The following is a 22412-nucleotide window of genomic DNA, read 5'->3' as shown; positions in this document are numbered from 1 at the left end:
TAAGTCACACATTAACAAGAAACAATGAGCTATGAATAACATTCTGTGCTATGTCGCTCAAAACGTGTTTCATAAAGTCATGACAAAATATCTTCCTCTATGTAATCATGAGCCTTGTCTTGTTCATTTGTATCCAGGTAACAAAAAATAAATATCATAAGATATAACAAATATTATTTGATTGTGAGTATTAGTAAAATGTTTTTTTTTTTTTTTTTTTTTTTTTTTTAAATGACAGTTTTACACGATCATTGAAAGTTTGTATATCAGTTTACGTCAGGTAAAATTCGCCAGTCCTAATGCCACATGATATGAACGAACAACTGAGGAATATACGAACATTTAAGGGTTAAAACTTTCATTTTGAAAATAGTTCTGATGCAGTTTTGATACACAATCCTCAGTATATTTACAGAGGTATATTAGTGTAGTACCTCACTGTACACAGCATGATCTTAGGACTTGAGAAAGAACTGCAGGAGTTCAGTAAATAATAAGACATGGCTCTCTGAGACAAGTGGAGGAATCAAATTTAGACCAATATCAAAACCTTGGAAACTTTACTATATTCTCATGAGCATGCTTATATAAAACATTATATAAATGACCTCCTCATCCTAAAGCGTTTGGGATATTTCTCGAGGCCAGACATCACTTTATTTGCTTTTAACCTTCAATACAAAAAGCTATTATATGAAAACACTGCTGTCTGGTCTGAGCTACATACACTTCAGACATGTAAAGGCAAACTATATGGAAATGATTATATATGAAAAACCAGTGGGCATGCCACAACGATCCAGCCCACTTAAATTAGAAGAGCAAGGTGGCTTTTGTGCACATACACATACGTGATCTGACCTGTCCTGTCCTGTCCTGTCCTTATCCTGACACAACATAAAGAATAGCTCGTTCAGAGCGGCTCCGATTCTGCACTTTGAGCTGTGTTAACAGATCACGGCACAGCAATGGGAGATGACACTTCAGAGCCCTGCTGACGGAATTGAATTGCCTTTGAAAAGATGTGTCCTCAGTGGAAGCTGTATTGATTTTCATGGCGAGGCTGCATTATGGGAATCTTAAGCCAGGGAAACAGAAGGTAATCAGCAGAAATGGGGAGCCAAAGGCAGCAGACACACTCCAACTCCGGTTAGGACTGAGTTAGTGGACAAAAGCCATCCAGCATTTAATTACTTCTTAAATGCGGTATGTGAAAAGTATGTGCAGCCGTTTTATTTGATCGGATTGAGGGTTACACATCAAAATGTTTTCAGGGATATCTGGAAAGTTTTTCCATTTGTATTTCTTAAGCATGTTTATCATTCTTCAGATAATGTGTCAAAAAAAAAAAGGTGTGGAAAGTAATAAGGGTACACATAATACATCAAGGACAGCATTAATTGAGTCAATATCAGGTGGTAGTTGTGAAGACAGCAATTAACACTGAATGTAGATGTATTACCATTTGAATTAAATACAACGTTTTGAACAGGGTATGTAGGTCTATTAATGCAGGGATTTAATACAACCAAATGCAATTTAATGCTTATTTCTTTATGTTTACAGCATCTACAAAGACAACTTTATAGTCTCTATCAAAATCACATCCTTATGCTAGTTCAATATGTCGGGAATTAAGAATACCACTGAGGAAAATTTTGAGAAAAAAAAAAAAAATAATAATAATTTTATATTAATGATAAAAAATAACGTATAAATACTTGTATACAATATAAACTAATATATAAATTCATTTACTTTAGTTTATATTGTATACAAGTATTTATATGTAATTTTTTTATGGATGCACAAAAAGCACGGAATTAAACTCCAGCCCTAAATTAATAATGAAACTCACTTTCACTGCCCCTTGTGGTTTCTGTTCCTCACTGCCTTTAAACTCGTTTTACTTGTGTTTACTTTTGATCATAGTATTTTAATGAGACATTACAGACCTTACTCGAGCTACACTCTGCATCAGCGCATCTGATTCACGCGTGATCAGCAACGCGGCCTCGTTACTAACAGATCACTTCTGTTATAATAAACAGAATTTACACTGCAAGCGCGCGAATACAGCATATAATGACAATAAACTCAAATTAAACTAAACCTTTTAAGCAACTCGCACCAGTTTCCCCCGCCCCTTACACACAGTGGAGCTTTTTGGATATAAACATAACTTTGTGCTTGTGCAGCACTGTTTGATCTCCGCGGTGTTTAATATAAAATGCCCCCCTGCCTTAGAGGACTTTCTTCCTCAGTCACGTGACGATTTCGCCTCCGTCTGATGAGGACTGAGGTCATGCTGGGAAGAAAAGGTAACGCTGACAGAAAGTAAACTGAAGAAAGTCATTGTCCGTGAATCTGGGTGTCTGCTAATGCTAGCGTGTGTATGATGTCATGCACCGTCGCCTAGAAGCGGCTCATACTTCCGGTTAGTTAAAACCCGCTCGTGATATATGTAATATGATGAGTAAATCTCCCCCGTGCCTCGCGCAGACCAACAAATCCATAATGAGATTCGATGACGACGATTTTCATAATCGATTATTATCAGTTTTATCGATTAGTTGTTGCAGCTCTAGAAAAAAATAAGTACAACCCATGGAAATTGTTGGGTTTTTTTTATTTATTTTTTTTTTTTTACATATTTGGACAAGCAAACATTTGATCATCTTTGAAACAGTGCCTATTAAAGAAGTTGATTTACTTGAACAAAACCACAAGGAAAAATGTAATTTTCAATTATTTATTCAACAGAAATATCAATAGATGCAATATTTTTCTGTGTAAAAAGTAAGTACACCCTTGGCCTCAGAAGCTACTATTGCCCCCTTTAACAGAAATAACTTCTTGTAGGTGTTTTGCATAATTGTCCACAAGTCTCTGACATCGGCTTACTGGAATTTCTGACCTCTCTTCCATGCAATATTCTTTCAGCTGCAAGATGTTTGAGGGTTTTCTTGCATGTACTGCCAGTTTCAAATCCCCCCCATGACATTTCAATGGGATTCAAATCCGGGCTTTGACTAGGCCATTCCATAACCCTCCATTTCTTCTTTCTGAGCCGTTCCTTGGTGGAGTTGCGAGTGTGTTTAGGATCATTATCCTGTTGAAAGGTCCACTTTCAGTTCAACTTCAACTTTTGGACAGATGACCTCACATTATCTTCAAGCACTCTTCTGACGAAGCATTCATAGTTGAAATCAAAGAATGCAAGCTGTCCAGTCCCTGAGGGAGCGAAGCAACCCCAAACCATAACAGTTCCACCACCGTGCTTCACAGTTGGTATGAGGTGCTTCTCCTGAAAAGCTGTCTTTGGTCTGCACAAAGCATGTCTGATGTTACTGTGGTCAAACAACTCTATCTTTGATTCATCTGACCAGAGCACATTATTCGAAACGGCCTGGTCTTTGCCTATATGCTCACTGGCAAACCGTAGTCTTGCTCTAATGTTCTTTTAGACAGCAATGGCTTTTTCCTGGCATACCTCCCATGCATGTCAAATTTTTGCAGTCTCTTTATGATTGAAGAAGCATGCACCTGGACACCAACAAATGCAATACTTACTATCAGATTCTGTGATTAAATTTTGGGGTTCGTTGAGACTTCTTTGCATCAGATGGTCTGCTCTTGGGCTGAATTTGCTGGAATGGCCAGTGCTGGACAAATTGGCAGTTGTTTTAAATCTGCACCACTTGTAGATGATTTTCCTTACAGCAGAGATAAAGCTTTTTACAGCTTTTTAGATCCCTTGAAAAACTCATAGGCATCCACAACCTTTTTTTCCTTAAGGCCTTACAGAACTCTTTAGATCTTGGCATGATGACATCACACACACCTCAATAACAAAGGGAACACCAGACACTAATCAGGCTCTAATCACTGATTCTAATTTTACATGAAAATGTGATAAATGTAGGGGTGTATTTAATTTTTTCCATGTGACTGAGCTGTTTTTTGTTCATTTAAGTTGTGAAAATTACTACAAAATGTCAATTTTATGTGTCATTTGATAGAGTGCATCACCTTTATTAATAGGCACTGTTTCAAAGAGGATCAAATGTTTGTCCAACAACTTCCAGGGGGTGCACTTATTTTTTCACATGGCTATATATATATATAAAATAATTTTTAAATACCTGCATTACTCAATCATTTATTATATACCGATATGGTATGATCACATTACCCTTACCCGATCCCAACAGTATCGGAGACTTACCCAAGACAAGGATAATAGTCATTTTGTTTCCGAAAATGTTCTCCTTCATAAAAACCATGTATTCTGTAATGTGTATTCTGGAAAGATACGATTCTCTATTTATGCTGTAAACGACAGAACTCCATATTTCCAGGGTGACACGGCTTCTGAAAAATGAGTGTGTATTTGTTTTAGTCCATGTTCTACATGTTGCAGACACTATGGTACTCTGGGTAATAACTGTTATTTGTTCCGCAAAGGGGAGACAACATCTCTCCCAGTGAACAACACTTTGAGAAAATGGACCTCTTTCTTGTTTGCTGTCTTTCTTTTCTTTCTCCGTCTTTGACCCTGCTACAAGGCCAAGCTGTATTTTAGCTCAGAAAGCCAAAGATATGGAAGCTGCAGTGTTTAGAGCTTATGCTTTAGATGGAGGGGGTGCTATGGTAGTTGATTTGGCCAGAAACAACAAAAAGTCAGAAGAAATGTTGTCTTGCTGGAAAGGATAAAAATGTAATTTACATGCAGTAAACTCACAGGAGATATACATGGTTTTGACTTTTGCTAATATACAGTTAAAAATACAACACTTTTTTTTTTTTACCTTGTTTCCTCCAGTTACAAACTGCTTGTTGTTTGACTTGCTGAACTGAGGATGTAAAGCCACCACCTGGTAGGCATACAGAAAAAAAATACAGTTAGCTGCATTCTGAACAAAATATACCCAACTGGGATTAAACCCTTCTAATCTGCATAGGACTATTAGATCAAAAAGTACATAAAAGGAACACACACTGAGAAATCCAAGCAGGGATTGTGTGATAATTTATGGTCAACAGTTTCTAAATCACTTCTCAGAGTCTAATTCATGTGGCAGTGGAAATGAGATTTTTGCTTCTGACTTCTGGCGACCCCTCCCCACCAAATACCCCCAACACACACACACACACACACACACACACACACACCAACCCATGCCTTGCTAACTTGCCTTTCTAATATTAGACACAACAGAATCCCTTCCACTCCTTGAGCAATATACGAGTGTGATCCAAACTAAGGAAGCCCCAGAGAAATCAATTAAATCTGATGGAGAACTGAAACGTAATTTGAAAATCCAACAGAGTGATTTCAGACACAAAGTCAAACTTTACAGAAAAATGTTCGCTGAGCACCAGCAATCTGCTAGAGGAAAAATGGGGTTGTTATCCACAATAACTTACTTTAATAGGACAGTCAAAGTTCTCATGGAAGCCCTCTCTGGTGTAGAGACCAAACACCTGCACCTGAGAGTTACAAGATAAAGAAAAGTGTTAAGTCAAAAATAATTAAAAGAATCATTTTAAGTTAAAATGACTGGTTTTACTCTTCAAGTTGACCTGGACCAGATATCACAAACACATCCCATCTTTCAGCAAACAAGTTATACCACTAGGCTGCCAATTAGTGGACAGGTCAACTCCTTCTGCCCTGACAAGACTTCATAGTGCGGTCTTAATCTGCAGCTCTGCTGTACTCCCTGAAGGCTTCAGGCAAACCTTAACTTAGCAATTCACTTACACCTGTCTGTGTGAGCAAAGGGGGAAAAAAAGAGAGTGTGAAGTCTGAAAGAAGGTTGTTCAGAAAGAAGAACTTCAAGTAGGGTTCATTCATCCGTCTATCCATTTTCCATACCGTTACAGTGGAGCCTGGAGCCTATCCCAGGGAACTCAGGGCACAAGGCAAGTATGGTTCATATCATTGTCATGTCATGGTACATCATTGAATGTCTTTTTGCTAAGTTCAGTTCTAACAGTTAGCAAGTCCCATTTAGGTGTTTGCTAAAATGAAGATGAACCATGGTAAGATCTAGAGATACAAAATAATAAATAAATAAATAAATAAATAAATAAATAAATAGTAAACCCTGGGCCACCAATCGAAGACTCTTCTGCCTACAAGTGTCTCAGGTCTGACATATCTCGGTTATTGAAGCAGAGGATAAGTGGCACCAACGTTAACACCTCTGTAGAGTGAACAATGGCTGGTTCGTCGATTTTAATTGGCAGAGTCATGGCACAGGCCTCAACATTGTCGTTTGTCTGCTATTCGTGATAAAATCAGTCTGAGAAAGCCACCCGCTGTGGTGCCGATTAGCCTGGTCAACCCTACTAAATGCTCGTGTCTAGATCACTGAGCAGATATAGAGGCATAAGTAAAGAAAGCACAAATGGGTGGATGAAGAAAGGGAATTTTATATTAAACGTTGTTAACATTGGCTTTGCTGTCTTTCCGCAGATGCCGGATTCCTCGGAGACTGTCAAACTTCATTTTCATTATGTTCATTAAAAACATATAAATATACAACATTTGTGTTTATACATTTATACCACGTTGTTGTTGAATTCCCAGTTATGATAGGTCAGGTATTAATTAATTTTATATTAACAAATCTATTTTCTATTAGCAAATCTGACAATAGTGCCAAGAGAAAAAGAGAAGGAAAGGTGAGGAAATGACTGTTTCTAGTCGCTAGAACACTGGTGATAACAGGAACGGTTATTGGAAAATAATAATTTTTTTATATCGTAAAATGAATATTTTCCTATAATGTTCCTGTTCTTCATTTTCCCCCCAAATAGAATGTCTTGTAATCTTGAAACAGAACAAACTCAAAATAAAGGCCACTAATCACTGACTGTCTCACAAACAGAAACACTTATATCCATCGAATGTGTGCCATCGAATCCGAAGCTTTGGAGATGACTTTTAGATTTCAATGTTTAAAATTAGGGAATTGACTCCTTTGGGAACTCCTAGCACCTTCGATGTGAACCAAAAGTAGGATGGCAACTTGACACACAACGATATTAAAAATATGTTTTCTAACTTAAGAAAATTAAACAACTGTAGTGTTCATCATCTCTCTACATCTGGGGTGTAGGGGGCTCTGGGGAGATGTAGAACCTTTGTTGCCAGGCAGCTGCACTCCCTTGAGTGGACAGACACCCCAATCTACTCTGTCACCTTGGGGCCTAAGCACCACACCCCCATATACCGCCTCAGCTGGCAGGCTAAACAATGTGAGCAGGTGATGTTTACATGACATCGATGTGTGGACGAACTCCTCTGGAGTCGGCATCTAGGATCAAAGTGCACCAATAAGTGCTTAAAGACCACGTCACACTGCTTTGTCAGCAGCCTCGAGAGAGACAAAGGCTTCTCAATTCAACCCAAAGGAGAACACTGGAGTTGGAGTCCTGAAGTCAGTCTGAGATTGTTAGCCTCATTCTTTCAACTCCTGCCACAACATTGGTGCCAAGCCTTCTGCCCTTCCCTTGGACTACATCACTGAAGCAGCGAGAGGGGACTGGCTACATGGGGAACAGGATGTCTCCTCTACAAACCCTGCCCAGGCCTGCACACTGGAGAGATTAATCCCTTGTTGCTCGATCACGACAGTATAACATGGACAGCAGCAATTACCGGTGATAAGCCTAGCTCAGTTGGTGGTGCAGGGACTGTTGGTGATGCATGGACTGGACTGCTATCGACAGTAGGAGAGATCTTAACATCTCACTGTATAGCTAATGTCCACCTTAAGCAGGGCAGCCCCCGGCCAGTAAGGTGCTGTCCCGCCACAATCTGCCTGTCCTACTGGGTGCACAGGGCTCAAGGCCAAACAGCTTCAACTGCAGAATATAGAACCCAACACCAGACAAGGCAAAGAAAAAGACAAACACATGACCAGCACTCAGACTGGGATGTTATTTTGGCAGAATCAGGTATCCTCTGTGAAACAGATGATACTTTCCTCTGGCAAGAAAAAGGCTCAGACGAAATCAGAGGGCATGGTGTTGCGTGTGACCAATGGAAATCCATCCGTCCAAGTCACTGGGAAAACCATGCATAGATTCAAAGAAGACAGAATACCCAGTTTTCTAAGTGCATCTTCAAAACTCTGCATTTTGTGAAGACCCCAACCACCCAATTATAAAATCCAACCAGTGCAAATCCAAATATACGTCCAACATTTAAAGAGAAGAGGCAGCCATTTTACATTGAAAAAATTGGATGCCCACCAAAACTCCTCAACTTGATACAGTCACTCCATACAGACATGAAGAGGACTGTCCACTTTGATGGGGAATCATCAGAGGCTTTCAACATCCACAGTGGCATCAAGCAGTTTGGGAGTTTACCTACCTCATTTCCAGATCACAGATGACCTCTACATGAAGAGGGAAAATCAACAGAGAAAAACCAAAAAATAAAAAAAAATAAAAAAAAAATCGGCCATGCGACCACAACCTTCACTCAGGTAACAAAGAGTAGGTAAAACAACAATGGTCCACATCAAAGTGACAGTCTACACTACGAGCGTCCTCAACACTTCTGTACAGTGCTGACTCCTCACTGCTGGACTCTCTACTCCCAGCAAGAAAGGAGACTCCTTCCACCTGCTCAGCTATGATGCGTAGCATCAACAAATCACCAAAGTTGAAGTCCTTTCCTGCACCCAATCTCCCAGACTCTTCATAACGCTGTGACAATGTTGGCTCAGATGGCTTGGCCGTGTTCATTGCATGATGGATAAGTGAATTCCAAAGGACCTGCTGTATGGCAAATTGGCCCCTGGAAAGAGAGCACAAGGGCAGGCCCACCTCTGTTTCAAAGATGCTTCTTAAAGAGGCTCGAGGTTGCTGGACATGGATGTTGAGAACTGGGATAAGCCAGCAAGCAATTGCAACCAATGAAGGCAGGAGCTGCATAAAGAGTCTACAACAAGGAGAGGCCAAGCTAAGGTGAGGTGCAGATGAAAAGCGTACTCGGTGGAAGAACAGCCAGAGAATAGCACCTGATGATACCAACTTCAAATGCAGCTGGTGTAACAAAGACTACCTTACCTGTGTGTTCCAGCATCACCTGATACAGTGACATATTTTCTGTGGACAGATGCATGGTCCCCTGAGACCGACAGATGCCGAAGATGGAAATGGAAAAAGAAGTGCTCATGAAAAAATTGTTTAATCACTTTCAACGTAACTGATTCAACCTGCTTGTCACTTCTGGTATGATGTGACGTAGTGAGTGCTGCAGAATGCTTAATAATAGTGATGAGTAATTAATTTCATTGACAACCAATTTTATTATAGAATTTTAGTTATTTAGTCAATTAGTTATTGCAGTAATACTCCAGAAACTCACAAAAACACCTTACTGAATTTCAGCATGTAAACAGCTGAAATTGCTCTGTCAATATAATATAGATATAAGTGAATATATAAGTAATTAACGTGGGAGTTTTGTTTAGTGCTTCTCTGCATAAGCACTGCTTAACCTTTGGCTGCCTGTGAGGGAAAGACATTTGTCCTAATCTATACAATTTACCCTGGGGTGCCCACAGATCATTTTATGCTGTCTTCTATTATTTTCTTGTTTGCCTTTAAGATCTCAGAGTAATTATTTCCTCTGGCACTTCATGGCGCACTCACCAGTAACACAGAGACGCATCATCTTACATTTCAACCACCACTGTGTTTAATTGGTCATTCATCTGGTTCAACCCTTCCTAATGCCAGCAGAAACAAAAAAGCTTACCTTTCCATCCTCTGAGCAGATCCCCACATGTTCTCCACTCTCATCCAGACTGATCTGATTTATCTTCACCGAACTCTGTAAGAGACAGTCAGAGAGTGATTTAGTGACTGTGGTATTTCCTAGCCAAAATAATGCTCTGCAAATCTGAAGACTATACAAAATGGTGCATACAGAAATAAGTGAAATACAAAAGAGTCTTAGCCTTGGTGATACAACAACAATTCCCTTGTTTACTTACGATTTCATACTTCTGGGTAACATTTCCTTGGATATCAAGCAGGAAGACCTTCCCAAAGTGAGTCCCCAGAGCCAGAAACTGGAAGCCATAGAGGAGACACAAACTTTAGTATACATGTAATCGGTAGACATTTGTCTGGAATTTGAACTTTAATCTGCTGTACTGGAGTATTAGTGTACTCTCATGAGTGTGTTTGAGGGAATGTGTGCGTGTGTGTTTGAGAGAGTGTGTGTGTGTGTGTGTGTGTGTGTGTGTGTGTGTGTGTGTGTGTGTGTGTGGCTTTAGCTTGTCCCCTCAGGGGCAAAAAAGTGTGAAATTGCTGGAGGCCAGAAAAGCCTATTTATCAGAGCATGCCAGTGTGAAATGGCATTTTTTTCTTCTCCAAAATATCAAAATGCCTCAACATAATATATGCACCGTGGATCCTCAAACCTCCTTAACACAAACCAGACACTGTGTACGAGGGGACAAATGCATAACAAAACACATTAATACATAATCCACATTAGGAAATATAGCTATATACAGTGGGGGAAATAAGTATTGAACATGTCAACATTTTTTTCAGTAAATATATTTCCAATGAGGATATTCACATGAAATTTTAACCAGACTTTGGTATTAACTTGAGCAATCCACACATTTAAAGAAATCCAAAGTTTAAAGTCCATAAATGATGTTATGTGTAATAAAGAGGAATGACACGGGAAAAAAGTATTGAACACGCTAACTGAAATGTATTTAATACTTAGTGGAGAAGCCTTTGTTTGTAATGACGGCTTCAAGACTCTACCTGTATGAAGAAATTATTCAGTATTCAGGTGTGATTTTGGCCCGTACTTCTAAACATTGTCTTTAAATCTTGTTCAGTTGGATTCGAGTCAGGTGATTGACTGGGCCATTCTAACAGCTTGATTTTTTTTTCTCTGAAACCAATTGAGAGTTTCCTTTGCTGTATGTTGTGGATCGTTGTCCTGCTGGAAGCTCCACCCACGTCTCATCTTCATCATCCTGGTGGATGGCAGCAGATTCTTCTCAAGAATCTCCCAGTAAAGGGCTCCATTCATCGTTCCTTCAGTTATATGAAGTCTGCCAGTACCATGTGATGAAACACAGCCGCACACCATGATGCTTCACCTCCAAACTTCACTGTTGGTGTAGTGTTTTTAGGGTGATGTGCAGTGACATTTCTTCTCCAAACATGGTGTGTAGTATGACAGCCAAAAAGTTAAATTTTTCTCTCGTCTGACCAGACTACACTCTCCCAGTATTTCACAGGCTCGTCCAAATGAGTTGTAGTAAACTTTAAACGAGCTTCGACATGCCTTTTCTTTAGTAATGGAGTCTTGCGGGATGAGCGTACATAGAGGCCACGGCAGTGGAGTGCATTGCCTATTGTTTTCTCTGTGACGATGGTACCTGCTGCCTCCAAGTGTTTCTGGAGCTCTTTCCGAGTGGTCCTTGGGCTACTCTTCTGACTATTCTTCTGACTCCCTGGTCAGAAATCTTGCGAGGAGCTTCTTTCCGTGCCTCGTTGATGACAGAGTGATGTCTTGCGGAAAATGGCCCTAACGGTGCTTACTGGAAGATTCAGAAGTTTTGAAATATGTCTGTATCCAATTCCATCCATATGTTTTGCAACAATAAGGTTGTGAAGGTCTTTGCCTTTACCCATCATAATGAGTTTTTATTGGTCACAGCACAGTGAAATTCTTTACTTTGCATACCCCAATATTCCTGGAAGATGGGGTCAGAGCGCAGGGTCAGCCATGATATGACGCCCCTGGAGCATAGAGGGTTAAGGGCCTTACTCAAGAGCCCGACAGTGGCAGTTTGGCAACCCCGGGACTTGAACCCCCCGACCTTCCAATCAGCAACCCAGAGCCTTAACCACTAAGCCACCACCGCCCCAACATGGGGGGGGGGGTGCTCCATTTAAATTTGGAAATAAACAGAAGGTTTTTGAATTCCGAAATATTTTAAAACAAAGAAAGTTAATGTTTGATATCTTGAATATTTAATATTCAAGATTCTGCACTATTACCAGGCCCCTGTTCAAATGTAAGCAAATTTGTGATATTGACTATGTTAACTGCACAAAAGGCCAGATTTTTCTCATGCCCATCTTTTCTATTCAAGTATGTGTTCAGACAACACAATCAACAGACCATGTGGCAGCAGTACAATGCATAAAATCATTCACATACAGGTCAAGAGCTTCAGGTAATGTTCACATCAAACATGAGAATGTGGAGAAATGTGATCTCAGTGACCGCATCATGGTTGTTGGCACCAGTTGGGCAGGTTTTGAGCATTTCAGAAAATGCTGATGATCTTTCACACAGAATGGTGTTTGTGTGTGGGTGTGTGTGTCTGTGTGTGTGTGGGGGGGGGTAACTGCGGGTCTGCAGGTCTACGGGTGGAAGCATTTTGTTGATGAGAGAGGTCAGAGGAAAATGGGCAGGCAGGTTCAAGCTGACAGGAAGTCTACATTAACTCAAATAACCGCTCTTTACAATCATGGTGTGCAGAAAAGCATCTCCGAACTCACAACACATCAAACCTAAAAGTGGATGGGCTACAACAGCAGAAGACCACATCAGGTTTCACTCCAGTCAGCCAAGAACAGGAATGTGAGGGTACATTAGACACAGCACCACCGGAATTGGACAGCTAAAGATTGGAAAGTCATTGCATGGCTTTTTTTCAAATATTCAACTGTCCAGACCCAACACAGAATTTCTTGAAACAACAACAACAACAACAACAACAACAACAACAACAGCAGCAGCAGCAGGGTGGAGCTCTGACTGCAATAATTAACAGACAGCAACACAAATACAAGCTCTTAACGGTTTGGTTGTATTTACATTCTCTAAAGGAAATGAAAACAAAAATCTAGTTTGACTTATAACAGCAGATTAAAACAAAAAAAGAAACGAATTCAAAAATGTTTAAAATGCTAGAAATTAAATGAAATACACCACATATTTGACCTAAAGCAAAATATGGATAGTGGGACAATAAGTCCAATAACTCTGCTCCAAACATCTGCAGTCAGAAGAGCAGCGAGTGATGTGTTAAAACACTGGATGTAAGAAGCTCTACCACTCTACCCCACACCCACCCACCCACCCACCCACCCACACACACACACACACCCCCCTTGCCCAGCCCACAGTGTGTTCCCATGCTTCAGTGCAGTCTATAATGAAATGCTTATATTTACAGGCACAGTGGAGCATGTCCGACAGAGCCCCCCACCACCTGCCCAAATAAAATCAGCCAAAATAAATAAATAAACGCGGTGGCCCCAGCAGCCAGAGCAGCTCTTAAAGGGATTTATTGAAATGGAAGGGTGCAAATGAAATTCTGATTGTGACCACTTAAAACATGAGGCTACATTAGGCCCGCTGGAGCGTGTGCATGGCACGAGGTTGCAGGAGCTACACAGGAACACATATATAAGAATAAAATGACAGAAAGACACAGAATGGGACAGAGACTCTTATTGGAGATTCAGACCTGTGATGCATGTTTTTTTTTTTAAGAAGAAAGAAAGAGATCTCCAGGGGGCAAAAAAAGGAAAGGAGGGGGAAAAAAAAGAGAAAAAAAATCAATAGCGGTTAATAATACATCAGGTGAGGAGGCATTACTAGGTATGACTATTCCTCCAAAGCAGGTGTGCATGAGTGAACTCGCTGCCATGATGTTTTCGGCCAATATAAATGATCACAGATTGGGGAAAAAAAAAAAAGAAAAAAAAAAAAGAGATGTGGGGAGAGGAAATACACCAGGAAATGAAAGGATAGTGGTGGCACCTGGCTGGTGTATCTACAGTGCCCTCCACTAATATTGGAACCCTGGCTGTGAAAAACTGTCTTTATTGTTTAACCTTTTTATCTTCTGTTCAAAGAACTCACAAAAATACTCTGCTCTCATGGAGATGTATAAAAATCTTTGTTAAATATAGGTGTGCAACAATTATTGGCACACCTATGAATTCATATGGGAAACATATATTTGAAATATTCCCATTGATATTGTAATTTTTTTTAGTACACCTGGGTGACTAGGAACAGGAAATTGTTCAACCATGACTTATCACCATGACAGGGGTATAAATATATGGTAACACATAGGCAAAAGGTTGTTGAGCTCCACACAATGGGGAGAAAGCATTAAAAATGCCTATTTCCACAATCAGGGCAATAATTAAGAAGTTCCAGTCAACCGGAAATGTAATCGGACGTGTGTCTGTATCGTCTCAACGCACAGTGAAGAGGACGGTTCGAGTGGCCAAAAAATCTCCAAGGATCACAGCTGGAGAACTGCAGATGTTAGTCGTGTCTTGGGGTCAGAAAGTCTCCAAAACTACAATCTGAAGTCACCGACATCACCACAAGCTGTTTGGAAGGGTTTCAAGAAAAAAGCCTCTACTCTCATCCAAAAACAAACTCCAGGGTCCTCAGTTTGCCGACACTACTGGAACTTCAAATGGGACCGGGTTCCATGGTCAGAGGACCTGGACATTTTGTTAGGATACATGTCATCACAGACTATCAAATATCAACAGAGGTTAAAGGAAAACCTGACTGCCTCTGCCAGAAAGATTCAAATGGGCCGTGGTTGGATCTTCCAGCAGGACGATGATCCAAAACATCATCAACATCAACACAGAAATGGTTTACTGACCACAAAATCAAGGTCCTGCCCTGACCATCCCAGTCCCCTGACCTGAACCCCATAGAAACCCTGTGGGGTGAACTGAAGAGGAGAGTCCACCAGCGTGGACCTCGAAATGTGAAGGATCTGGAGAGGTTCTGTATGGAGGAACGCTCTCAGATCCCTCACCATGTATTCTCCAACCTCATCAGGCATTATAGGAGAAGACTCAGAGCTGTTCTCTTGGCAAAGGGAGGTAGCACAAAGTATTGACTAAAAGGGTGCCAATAATTGTGGCAAACCTTTAACAAACAAATATATATATTTTTGGATAAACCTGTGTGTTCTGATCCATGAGAGCAGAGTATTTTTGTGAATATTTTAACAAAAAGATTGAAAGGTTAAACAATAAAGACAATTTTTCACAGCCTTCTTTGCTCATATTTACCAAGGGTGCCAATATTAGTAGAGGGCACTGTAAATATGTACAGTATATGTTTGTTTGTAAAAAAAAATTAAAATAAATAAATAAATAAATAAATAAAAATGATAAAATACTGTGTTCCTTGGGATGTCCTTATGATTAATACAGATTTACATTCAGAATGAGGAATACAAAATAAAAGCTGTGACATGCATTATGCAAATGACATGCAAATAAAAGACCCCATGCAATAATAATGGAGAGCTCAGATTTAAACACTAATTTAAAGTGGCGTTAAACTTGTTATTAATAAAGCAAAATCATACCTTGTCATGTACGGTCAAGCAGCTGGCTGCATCCGTCTGCAGAATCTCAGTCACCCCATTGGCCAATCGCTCATATTTCAATTTAGGTTCCTCCTCACTGTCTTCTTCCTTAGGGGAAAAAACACACACACACACTATTTTAAACACCCGATATATAAAAATCCAACACTACCCCACCACCGAGCCTCTTCATTTATGTTTCACTTTGTGAAACTTCTAGAGCAAGTTTGTGTGAAACGGAATCAAACATGGTTTGCTGGCAGATTCTGAGCACCTGAACCAAAGCTGTCCTGAGGCTGCTATTTCTTCATCCTTAATAAGAACCTTATCCCTTCACAGAGACTCGCACTGTCAGAATGCCCTCACACACATCTTAGCAATGTTCTCAAGATCTCAAACAATGAACAATAAAACTTTCAGCACTATACTTAGTTCAGCCCTTCAACTCTACTATTCACCGCCCCGTTCATTCTCCCGAAGGAAGCTAACCATGAACCATTTAAAGTAGGCTACACAAAACACATTCTGCTAGAAAATCAAACCCGGATTATGGATAGAGATGTAATATCGTGGAGAAGAAAAAAAAAAAAGGAATTTACAATGTGTCTACAAAAAAAATCGCCAAACACTGAAAAAACAAATGTATCAAGTGTTTACAACAAGACAATAATCCAAAACAAGGCAAAACCAGTAGAAAAATAGATTGAAAAGCACCAAAAGCAAGAAGTGACTTGCTGGTGACATGCGTGGTGTCCTGACCTGATTTAAAGAGGGCAGTGTATGACATCTGGCTCAGTGTTATATTAGCTATGTCAAGCAAAATGGGCAAAGATTTGCAGCAATCTAAGAGAGTAAGAACAGATCTAGAGGAGAGGATCCAAAAGCTGCTCACAGTATAGGCCTGTGTATTTTAAATTCATGTATTTAATATCTTAACACACACTATTTAACCATTTTGTTACTAGTGAGTATTGAAAACATCTGTTTAGCCCACCAAGGCCTTAATTTACTGTGTAAATCTCTTACAAATTTGTTAAAACCTGAAAAAAATTGTGTAAAGAGAGAAAGAAAGAAAGAAAAAAAAAAGCTGAGTGACTAACACCACCAATGAATGTGTACATCTTTCACATGAGCAAAATAGCACAAGTTGTCCGTTTTGAATATTTGCCCTAATGAATGTTTCTACATCGAGGTGCACAATACAGAGCAATGTCAATTCAAGCAGATTAATTTACCCTCACACTGTAATTTACTGCACCTCGGAGTCAGTTCAGAGACAGCAATCGTGTGCTGACAGAAGCAAAGGGCAGGTATTAAATTTGCACACAAAAAAACCCCCCAAAAAAACCCAAAACATTTTGTTGCCTGAGGACAGAATAACACTATTTATATTTACCTTTTTTTTTTCTTTATAATTTGTACTTGTTAATTGGACCTAAGCATTTTGTTTGCTTAAGCTGACCATTTCATAACTCAAAAATGAGTCAAATGCAACTCATCCCTTCAGTGTTCCCTCCAAAACACACGCGCATGCACTTAGAGTAGTCAAAGCTTTTGGAAAATGGAGCCTGGGGCAGATACCGACCCCACAGTTTTAACTCTGATTTGCTGCTGCCAGAATTTTTTGGTGAACCAGACACTACAATAATAATAATAATAAAAAAAATCTTTTTCTTTTTCATTCCAGCAGTACCCTGACTTGCACTGCCACTTCAGTGTTGTCATTTTATAACATTCTACATGATATATGAAAACTGTAATTTTGCATTTTACAGTTGTGTCAAATCCTATGTTTTCTCACACTGATCCACATGTACTCATGGATGTTTGTGGAAAAGCGTGATTTATAAGTACAGAGCAGCTTCTTTTACTTCTAAAGGTGTTTTCTCTGCTCATCGCCCAAGCTCCCACGTCCATTTCCTGTCTTCTCCAGATGTGAAATTTCGAATACCTGGACATTTGTCATGGTCTACAAAGCCATTATAGTTGTGGAGCAAGAAAAAAGAGGAGGGGAGGAAAAAGGCACAGAAACTTTCTACACTGGTGTGTGGGGGGTGGGGGGTTTAGAGTGATAGCTCTGCCGTTTCATATCCCATAATTTCTGCTTCTTGTTAGTGTTTGCCGCTGTGGCGGATGAGTGTTGTGCTGGTGTTTCGTGCCGCTCCTAATTGGTGCCCTGGGGAGAGGGGGATGAAGGGGAGTCTGTCTTTAATTGCCCTGTTCTTGGAGTGGTGTGACCAAGCACACACTCTTCTGCCTCTCACACACAATTCGAGCTCTCTCTCTCCTCATTCTATCTTCCTCGTATCTCTCTCGCTCCTCGGATTCTCCAGACTGTCGATGCAGAGCATCAAACTGACACTCAGATTAATGTCAGTCTAAGCCTGCATCCTCCTTCGATTCCCTGCGTGACATCACGTCTCGAGACTGCAGCACGCTTTTTTCCCCTACTTTCCGGATGGGACATAATTCCTTGCTGGAAGGAATTTCTGAGCAGCAGATTGTGAATTTGTGTTTGTAGGGTGTGCACCAATAAATACAAAAGAGAGTGTGACTGCAGGTTAGGAGTAAAACTGATTATTATTATTATTATTATTATTATAGAAGTTTCTTAGTATGTCATGGCGTCTGCTTTTGACTTTACACTCTCAAAGAGGATGAAATTAACCCTCTGAAGTCGCACTCATCACTGGCGATATAACTTATTACATAAAGGGTTCCAGGGCTGAGACCGGTTAAAGGAACGAAACCGAAAAGGTACGAAAAACATTTTGCTACAAACAAAACCAAAAAAGCAATCATCTTTAACTGCTCCAGAACAGAAATGTTCATTTCAAATGTTTGCTCTTGGTTAATGATGCTTTTTTTTTTTTTTGCTGCCACACTGTTGTTGATCATTTTCCTGTAATAGCATGCCCCGTTGTTTTATTCATTAGATAGCATAACTTTAAAAAACGCAGAACCCTTTCAGATTTCCAGAGTAGTGTATGCAGTAAGTAAAAGCGTAACCATAGTGTGGACACTTACAAGAAACACATGGAGAGAGAGAGAGAGAGTGGGAGAGAAAGAGAGAGAGAGAGTGGGAGAGAAAGAGAGAGAGAGAGAGTGGGGGAGAGAGAGAGAGAGAGAGAGAGAGAGAGAGGGAGAGAAAGAGAGAGAGAGAGAGAGAGAGAGAGAGAGAGAGAGTGGGGGAGAGAAAGAGAGAGAGTGAGAGAGAGAGAGAGAGAGAGAGAGAGAGGAGAGTGGGAGAGAAAGAGAGAGAGAAAGAGAGAGAGAGAGAAAGAGAGAGAGAGAGAGGAAAACAGGTGAAATAAAGCCAGACTAAAATAGAGTCTGAAAGAAGACTGTAAGGAATTATAATAACTCTCTAAACACACTACTAAGGTTGTACCTGAACCCACAGATATTTTTGTTATTATTTATTTATTCATTCTACATTGTACGGAGCTGCAGTGAAGGTATTCAGTGACTGCTTGACATTTCATTCTCTCCATCACTTACAGCCTCCATCCCATCTCAGCCTGACACACGGTATTTTATTTATCCGCTTGCAGGCATGTGGATACTCTGGTGACAGAGAAACCTTTTCAGAACCATATTCATCTGCCTCCTACAGTCTAAACCACATTCACATTACTCAGTAGTTAAGGTTCTGTCCTAGTGACCATGAAGGATCTCAGGTTGTTATAGTTGTGAGATAAACACGAACGCTAAATAAACTAATACAAATGTCTAAAACCAAGTATATTTCTGTTTCTCGAAGTCGTCTTTGAACAGCGGATTGTGATATCGTCACCTTTCTTCTCATATTCATCTTTTGATCTCAAACCTAAATGTCTTCAGTCTACAGCAAAAATAAAATTAATTGGCCTTGCTGTTCTAACAGTTTCAGAGGGGACTGTAAGAAAATAAATAAATAAATAAATAAATAAACTTAACAAAAAAAAAAATATATTAAAATAAACGTTTGTTGCACAATGCATCAAAGTTATTAATACCATGGAAGACAAATGCAAAAATACCCCCAGCAAAATTCTGTGGGATGTTTAGAAGCAGAAAGCTGACAAGTAAGACTTTTTTTTTTTTTTTTTTTTTTTTTTTTTTTTAAAATGGTAGAAGCATTTGAAGATTCCCCTAAATCCCTAAGGAAACATTCAAATCCACCACACTCAGTCACAGAATAAAATATGTCAGTGGATCAGATAGGAAAATGAGTCGATCTGATCCAATACTGACCCGGAAGTCTGTATCTGTCAAGTCTGTATCCGCCCCAGTGCCGATACACAGTATCGGGCCAGGACATCTCTAATGCAGTGGTTTTCAAAGTGGGGGCCGCCGGGGGGCCTCAACGATTTGATGTGAAAAATAAATAAATACATGATTCTCACTCTCAGACAACCACACACACACACACACACACACACACACACACACACACACACAATCAATTCCTAATGTAAAGTAAAGATGAAAGAAGTAATTATTAATAATAAAAAAAGGGGGATATATTCAGAAGACTGTATTTTTAATGTGTTTTAAAGACATCTTGCAAAGTGGGGCCTCGGTCAAATCTTAATGGCATTTGGAGGGCCTCGCCCTGGAAAAGTTTGGGAACCCCTGCTCTAATGTACACATCAGATATAAGATGGACGTCAGATAAAGAGACATGTCGAACCCCATGTGACCTTTTCCCTCCTAAACTCATTTTAAACTTGCAAAAGAAAAAAAGAGATCAGTAGTTTATGTAGTGTAAAAAATGATAAAGCATCATTTTGTGATCGCTACAGAGTTTTAAAAGCCGGTGTGTATATTAACGCTAGGTAAACTGAAGCATTTCACTACATAATCTGCTTCGCACGGTCATTCATTCTTCCTCAGTTGCTGCGTTGCTCCTGTTTGGGGTTATGATGAATCCGGAGCCTATCCTAGGAACACTAGGTGGGAGGTGGGAATAGACTCTGGATGGGACCATGCATTCACACACTTCTCTAGATGCCTGTTTCGACCTACCGCAGGCGTTCCCGATTTCATTCACTTATTTTACAAATATATATATTAGAAATATTGAGGATCGATTTTGTGTGCTAATATTTTGAAATGTCACCAGGAGTCACGTTCAGACAATATAGTAACGATTCAGCCAATTATGATGCAAGGATGCGGTTCATAGACTTCAGTTCGGCATTCAACATAATCATCCCACAACTGATAAGGGAGCTGAGCCTGCTGGGTTCTGAATAGGAGCACAACACTTTCCACCTGAATGGTAAATCAGTATTAAGGAATAAAACCTTTAGGTTTTTAGTCACTTAAACATACGTATGAAACAAAATAAATAACGCAGGACATAATAAAATGTTCATATGTTACAGTATATTATAAATGTAGGGTGGACAAGGGTCGAGGTCACAGACAATTCATAATGCCCATTTGGGGTTGCCTGCACACAAAACAAAAAGTTTGGGAATCCCTGACCTACCGGCATGCGTTTTGGAAGTAGAAGGAAACCGGAGAACCCAGAAGAAATGCAAGTGAACACATGGAGATGATGTGAAACGCTGCAGAGACAGTAATCGAACAAGGGACCCGGGATCTATAAGGAGGCCAAGCGACCCACTGCACCGCCAATGCTTCAAAATCTTTCTGGTGAATTTCTCCTTACTGTCATCATTCTTATCAAAATACAGCTATGTCCATATCTGTGACACACCACGAGCGGCAGTTTGGAAAAATGTGATTTACTGGCTTCATGTGTCTGGGACAACCCATGCTTTAGCCCTCCCTGGTCTCATTTACCTTTCGAAAAATTGAACAAGAAATGAACAAAAACAGATAACACAGTTATAATCCCAGCGACTGGATTTGTAACAAAAACTCAAAATGAAAACACAACCACAAAGTGTTTAAAAAACAGACCCACAATCCTACCTCCGAGTCATCTGTGGACTCCTCACTGGGTTTCTTTCCCTGTAAAAGAAGATTCACCTTTAATATTATACCCATGTCACTCATACCATTATTATTATTATTATTTTTAAAAAGAAAGCCTATACACAGAATGTGACTTTTACAAGACTAAGGAAAATCACCAAACAACAACAACATTTAAATCTTCTGAATAAACGATGGAAGGAGTCCAGCAGTGTATTTAGTGAAGTTAGAATGGTACAGTCCAGTGTAGGGGGGTTAAAAGAGTAGTTTACATGACTGAGGAGACATATTTAATTGTTTACTCTAAGAAGTTAAACTGATATTAGGTTTATATAATCAGTCATTTGCATCCTTCCCTGTAGCAAACCTTTATTTGCTATTCATTTCAACATACCGCTGTGACCACAGATACACGGCTAGTGTCCCAACCTCCACCATCTCATTTACAACCAACCTCTAAATATTCAACAAAATACACCTTAAAATGCATAAAAGCACTTAAATAACTTAATTTTCTAATGGAGAGAGTTACCTGCTCCTCCACTTCCGACATAGCTGACTGATAATGGCTAGCCACAGCCGTTAATTCATCCAAAAACGACACCGAAGAAACGTGTCGGTTCACTGAACTTAATAAAAACAACAACAAGACAGTGGAGCTCAGCCCTTACAGCGGGTCTGTACAACTAAAATGATTTAGAGTAATTAACGTGTCGTAAACTCCTCATCTGCAGCAGTTTTAGTGGAGCAGTTGACACTGATCATAAGAACAGTCACATGACCAAAACAGGAAACGGGATCAAGACAAGCGCATCACGGGAAATGCAGTTTTAACCTGCAGTCTCGGCCACGGTGACGTCAATGGAATTACCTTGCGTTAAAGCTGCAGTATCAAACGTTTTTTGTTTTTTGTTTTGGTTAAAAATGAAAAAAAATAAATAAAATAAAATCGATTATTGCCTCTTTACCTTACCCTCATTCACAACATTAAGCTCATAATGATGATTTATAATTTGAGCTGTCGGGTCGGATTTCGTGAAA

At 39.8% G+C, this 22412-nt stretch overlaps 1 protein-coding gene across 1 annotated transcript in view; it reads right to left on the bottom strand.

Moving 5' to 3' along the window:
* Positions 1–22164, bottom strand: part of vps41 (VPS41 subunit of HOPS complex) — a 39338-nt gene extending 17174 nt beyond the window's left edge. The window contains exons 1-7 of the mRNA XM_017453120.3: positions 21904–22164; positions 21369–21407; positions 15441–15548; positions 10026–10103; positions 9788–9862; positions 5431–5493; positions 4812–4877 (exon numbers count right to left, since the gene is read on the bottom strand). Coding sequence (XP_017308609.1) covers positions 4812–4877; positions 5431–5493; positions 9788–9862; positions 10026–10103; positions 15441–15548; positions 21369–21407; positions 21904–21924 — 450 coding nt within the window. The 5' untranslated portion in view covers positions 21925–22164. The remainder of the gene's footprint in view (positions 1–4811; positions 4878–5430; positions 5494–9787; positions 9863–10025; positions 10104–15440; positions 15549–21368; positions 21408–21903) is intronic.
* Positions 22165–22412: the final 248 nt, after the last annotated feature.

Source organism: Ictalurus punctatus, chromosome 23, assembly GCF_001660625.3.
Source record: "Ictalurus punctatus breed USDA103 chromosome 23, Coco_2.0, whole genome shotgun sequence".
Taxonomy (NCBI): domain Eukaryota; kingdom Metazoa; phylum Chordata; class Actinopteri; order Siluriformes; family Ictaluridae; genus Ictalurus; species Ictalurus punctatus.
The sequence above is the reverse complement of the archived record's forward strand: the minus strand, read 5'-3'. Positions and strand labels throughout refer to the sequence as shown.